The 5,839-nt window shown below is 40.2% G+C and overlaps 1 protein-coding gene across 2 annotated transcripts in view; it reads left to right on the forward strand.

Moving 5' to 3' along the window:
- tor1 (torsin family 1) overlaps positions 1 to 5,347 on the forward strand; it is a 9,950-nt gene extending 4,603 nt beyond the window's left edge. For both annotated transcript variants that reach the window (XM_008304079.1, XM_008304080.1), the window contains exons 2-5: positions 1,139 to 1,404; positions 1,497 to 1,672; positions 2,998 to 3,125; positions 3,228 to 5,347. In XM_008304079.1, the coding sequence (XP_008302301.1) occupies positions 1,139 to 1,404; positions 1,497 to 1,672; positions 2,998 to 3,125; positions 3,228 to 3,472 (815 nt within the window). In that variant the 3' untranslated portion in view covers positions 3,473 to 5,347. The remainder of the gene's footprint in view (positions 1 to 1,138; positions 1,405 to 1,496; positions 1,673 to 2,997; positions 3,126 to 3,227) is intronic.
- Positions 5,348 to 5,839: the final 492 nt, after the last annotated feature.

The following is a 5,839-nucleotide window of genomic DNA, read 5'->3' on the forward strand; positions in this document are numbered from 1 at the left end:
TAGACCTATAACAAGCTACAAAATATACAAAAATATACAATCTAAACAGAAAAAATATAAGTAAGCACAAAAGAAAACAGAAGAATCTGCATAAGGCACAAGCCTGAGTGTGAGTCTGTGTTTTTAAGGTGGTCATCCTGTTTTAAAGCTGAAGGCTCAGCCTGCTGTTGCTGCTTATTTTGCTCACAATACATACAAAAACACAAAATGGTCACGTAACAAAGCTAAAGAAAAAAACAGAAAAACCCAACAGATTTTCACTGGAGGGGATCTTTAAATCGCTTGCTTTGTTTGTCCATCAGTTCAGACCTGAAGATGTTCAGTTAACCATCACAGAAAATGATTAAGAGAAGCAAATACTTACAATTTAGAATCTGGAACTTGATAGTGTTTGGTATATTTTCTTTAAAAAGTTGCAGGTTAATTTTTTTTGTTGACTTATAAAGTAATTGTTTCAGCCCTAAATGAACACTAAAAACTAAAGAAACCCTCATTGATGAAATGAAAGGTGTCATGCATGCAGAGCCTTAAGACCATTCGGCCTGTTAGTCTCACATGTTTGCAGTGTATGAAAAAGAAAAGCCCCTCAGAGACTCTGGCAAGAGTCTTTAGTTCAATCTGAAAAGCAGAATTAAAATATTTTCTAGGGCAGATTTGGGTTTTTATTCAGTGAGCCAGTGGACCAGTCTGCTTCAGAATCTGAAAGCAGCTAAAGTTATTGTTGCCTTTAAATGGATATTGAATCCCTCCTCTTCCAGGGGATTTTTGAAATGTTTTATGGCCAAAATGCAAAATATATTTAATTGTGTTTGTGTTTAAGTGTTTGATTGCTCTTTAGCTATATGCGTTTTTATTGTTATGTTTGTGGGTTTCATGATTTCTACTTTTCTGTCTCCAGAAGATTTGCTCTATACTTCTTGTACCTGTTAATGCACTTTTGCTTCACAAATAAAGTTAGTTTGAATTACACTTAAAGTGTTTCTGTTGTTTGACCTGTAACCTGTTTAATTAATGAATCACTACAGCAGATAAGGTGGGACCTCTGGCATACTGCCATGGTGAAACAATTTTAGAGAGTTATTTCAGTCACATGTTTGCAGCCACTAATCCTGCTAACCTTCTACTGGGAACTCTCCAGGTCTCAAGACTGACCTGGACGACAAACTGTTTGGGCAGCACATTGCGTCGCGCATCATCCTAAAAGCCGTCAGTGGATTCATGAGCAACGACAACCCGAAGAAGCCGCTGGTGCTCTCTCTGCATGGATGGACCGGCACCGGGAAGAACTTTGTTAGTAAGCTGATTGCTGATAACATTTACAGGGAGGGAATGGACAGCAACTTTGTTCATGTTTTCACGTCCACACTTCACTTCCCACATCCAAGTCAAAATGCCACCTACAAGGTAAGGAGCACCGTACATTTGACCTCTAAGTGAAACAAAGTGAAATAGTCATGTTCAGTCATCTGTGGAAATGTTTCGCTCTTTCTCCTCAGTCTCAGTTACAGCAGTGGATCAAAGGCAATGTCACCAGCTGTGAACGCTCCATGTTCATCTTCGATGAGATGGACAAGATGCACCCAGGCTTGATCGACAGCATTAAACCCTACTTGGACTACTACGACAAGCTCGATGGAGTTTCTTATCGGAAATCAATCTTCATCTTTCTCAGGTGAAAAGCTGACAGCATTTCCAAAGGGTGGGATTGTGTTTCATAATGGGTTCCAGTGTCTGGATTATTTTGAATCTGTTTCCAAGCTGGAAACATACAAGGATTTCTTTAACTCCACATCCAACAAATCTCCTGAACATTTCACTTTCCTGCCCAGTTTAAAAAGTCACATTTGCCTCTCTGTCGCTGTTATAAATATAGATGGCAGACCGTCTTAAAAGTTCCAAAGTAATGAAGCAACAACAAAATGGGATATTTGTGGGAGGCTACTCACACCAACGTTTGTGTTTAGTGGTCAACACACCTGTATTCTGTGAGCTGTCAGACTGTGGTTTGTGCCAGTACGAGGTAGCCTCCGAGTAACATTAAGTAGCAACTAAACATCAGCGATTGACTAAATATGAATTACTTTTTTTATTTTTTGCTTCTGTAGGACAGTCCTTCATTCACTAGCAAACAGGGTTTTTTTTCTAGCAACAAAAGAAAAGTGAGTTGTGATCGGGTTAATGAATGTCTCAGTGATAAAATACAAGGTGAAAGCCCTAAAAGCCTTCAGCACCAAGGAACGTTTATAGTTTAGGTGTGAGAGTTAACTGCTGTAGCTTATATTAGCACCATCATCATGTTTGTCTTTGTAAATGGAGTTATTGGAGTTACCTATAATGTTGTTAGTGTGATTGGAAGATGCAGGTGGTCAGTAACCGCATGAAGTAGGCGTGGTTTCTCAGAAAGATGTCATTTGAAAATGCATCACTGGTCGTTTGTAACACGAGCTGAGAGGGACAACGGACAACTGAGACCATCTCCATGTTGATAATGATGTAAATAAAGTGAACTGCATTGTAAAACTGGAGGTTTAAACCAAGTTTTCTTCAATTACATAATGTTGCATAATGTAATTCTGGCAGAATAGTGACGGTGGATGCAGACATTTCAATGAGTTGTTTGACCACAAACGAACCTCTGTGTGTTCAGTGTAATGTTTTCCACCAATATGCAGTCATTGGAGTGTATTTGGTCTCCATCTGGATTGTTGGGATGGAAAGCCAAACCAAGACAACCCAACAGAGCATCGAGAATTTAGACAATAGACATCGAAGCATCATGTTGCACTACAAAGTACATTTGAGGTCCACAGTCTTGCAGTTGTTTTTAAGAAAGTAAAACCAGCACTTTATTATTCTTCCCCTACAAGATTGTCCTACAAAGCCATGTTTAATATAATCTATAACTGTATATGTCAGATGTTTGATAAGTATAAAATTGCAGGGGACCAAAAGATCATCAAATTTGAATATGCTGTCTATTTCTTGTCTTTCTTATAGCAATGCCGGAGGCGAGCGCATCGTAGAAACAGCCTTAGATTTCTGGAAAGGAGGACGAGATCGAGAAGAGATTGAGCTCAGAGACCTGGAAATGTCACTGTCACTCTCAGTGTTCAACAACAACCAAAGTGAGTGTAAATTCAATAAATGCTTGAGTCATTAGAATCTAAAAACTAGTTTTGATGAGGAACATTTTACTACTGGAAGTGTCTGTTCATCTCTCCCTGCAGGTGGCTTTTTTCATACAAGTTTGATTGACAAGAACCTGGTGGACTTCTTCGTCCCGTTCCTGCCTCTGGAGTACCAACACATAGTCCAGTGTGCCATGGCCGAGATGAAAGACAGAGGATTTGATCCAGACCGGGACGTGGCGGACAAAGTGGCCAGAGATGTAGTCTATTTCCCCAAATCTGAGAGAGTGTTCTCCGTCAAAGGGTGCAAGACGATAGCGAGCAAGTTGGACTACTTCACATAATGTCGGCATCTGGCGGACTCTGTTCAGTCACTGTGTGCACTTTTTTTTAAAGAAAAACTCTGTCAGCCAAATGACTAATGAGAGGAAGTCAAGCTGACTGAAGAGGTCTCTGGAGGTTTTATCTGTCTGACCCTGTGGCCATCGAGATGATACCGGGGAGCCTTCTCCAATGTTGCGTCTCACTTACACGGAATGAAGGGCCTGATGAACACAGCGCCAGCTCAATGAAAAAATAATAAGATTGGAATGTAAGCCTTTGTAACTGATTAAGGAGCTGATGTCTGCTTTTATGTCGAGAGAGTCTTGAAGACGGTTTTATTTTCCCGAGAGCTTTTTAAATGACTAAGCTGTACTTCTGTCAGTGAAACAGTCACTGTTGTGCATTTGTTTTTATAAATCTGTATTCCATTTGCGTGGATTACTGGAAGCACCTGCCTTAATTTTTAATTTCACATTTTTTTTAGTTTGGTTATCCTGCCCATATGTTATCTGTACATACGATTCAGTTAACGAAGATGGACTTTGTGGGTGAGGTCATCACAGCAGAGCTGGATGTAGAGATGGATAATTTTTTTGATACAGACACACATGATGCAGAAAAAACTTTGTATTGTGTAAAATCAACATTGGCAAGTAGGGATGTCCCCAAAGAAGTGTTTCTGTCCCCAATCCAATCCAAATAATTTAATATTTACTTTCTGCTGATACAGAGTCCGAATCTGATAACATTTTTCTACAAACACTTCAAGTTTGCATTGTCAGTTAATTGACTTATTGATACTGCTGGCCATGATTGGTTAAACATTTTTTTTTTACAATTTTTATCCCCAGCTTCCTGCTACAAACTGTGCTCTCTCTTTACAACACCTCTGTGACAGCATACATAAGCGAAGGACTGGGTTTCTGCTGATGCTGATCAGTTTAAAAATCCCTCGATTGATCACGATCTTAGAGATAGGATCAGGACGTTCTTATTGGCCAGACATGTTTTCCATACTGTTGATTGCTAATTTGGTTTGTATGATACATTTCAAATATATTCTGTTATACACTAATCAGCCACAACTTCAAAACCCCCCTGCCTACTATTGTATAGGTTCCCCACATGCAGCCAAAATGATTCATAGGGGCACGGGATTGGTGTCTGGCACCAGAACCGTAGGGTCCTGTGGGTTGTGGGCTGGGGCCTCCATGGATTGGCCTTGTTCCTGTGTGTCCCATAAACACCGAATCGGATTGGGATCTGAGGAGTTTTGAAACTGGGTCAAAGCCTCTCTGTTGTGTTCCTCCAGTTGTTTCTGAGCAGTTCTAGAGGTGTAGCAGAGTGCACCGTCCTGCTGGAGGACACCTTATGTCGGGGAGTGATTCATGTTGTGTCTGATGAGTAATGTATTATAGATATGTTTGTTTGTGTATGTAGTGAAAAGTCAACACGTGATCTTACCTGATGGGATACTTGTTTCTTTCACCGTGTCACTGGAGCTGCATCAGGATGGCAGTCTTGCAAGATGGGAGTAACATGTATGTACTTATTAAATGCAGACCGTTCAAAAACTTGAAAGATGTTTTACACGAGTGGTTGATTGTCCAGCTAATGTTATTTTAAAAGAAATAAGATCTGTTCCCCAAATTCTGCTGAACAGTTTTCTGCAAAATACAACACTGCATTACATTTTGCTTTGGGACAGGGTTAAGGAAGATGCGTCGTAACATTTCTGTGCGAGGAGATATTCTGCTGCTTTTGACGGCGCTGCAAAAACTTTTTCTCCACAACTGCCTCTCGTTACCTCTGACTGTGAAAGATTGCTGTTGATGTGGATGGAGAGTTGTCGTTTGAAATGAAAATCACAAATTAAATGTTAAGTTTTCTTGGTGTCACTGCTTCTGATGAATGCCTCACACTTTGGTAGTACATGATACAGCTGTATGCAAAGGTTTGAGTGTGTTTCATATTGTGTTGCTATTTTTTTTTCTTTTGCATGTGAAAACAAGTAATGAGAAACCCTGCAGCTAACTGACAGAATTAGTAATGCATTGTCACATGCAGGCAGAAGTACCTGAAAAGTCTTGGAAGTTTAACAGTTTACTCATTTGGCCTTCAATGACTTGTCAGGACTTCTTAAGCAGGTTAAGAATGTCATTAGGAGCTGCCTGTTGGTGACAGACTGGAAAGAAACAGGAGTTGGGTAATAATCAAATAGCTTGCGAAATGCAAATGTGCAAAGTGCAACTGTACCCACAGGTAAAATAAAGAAGAGCATTAACAGTTACGTCACCCTGTGCTGGATGTTACAGGCAGCTCTTCCCCTGCTGAGGAGGTTTGGGCTGCAGAGAAGCTGAGAATATACGACGTAGTACAAGTGGACA

This window comes from Stegastes partitus, unplaced genomic scaffold (genome assembly GCF_000690725.1).
Source record: "Stegastes partitus isolate 25-593 unplaced genomic scaffold, Stegastes_partitus-1.0.2 Scaffold2128, whole genome shotgun sequence".
Lineage (NCBI taxonomy): Eukaryota > Metazoa > Chordata > Actinopteri > Pomacentridae > Stegastes > Stegastes partitus.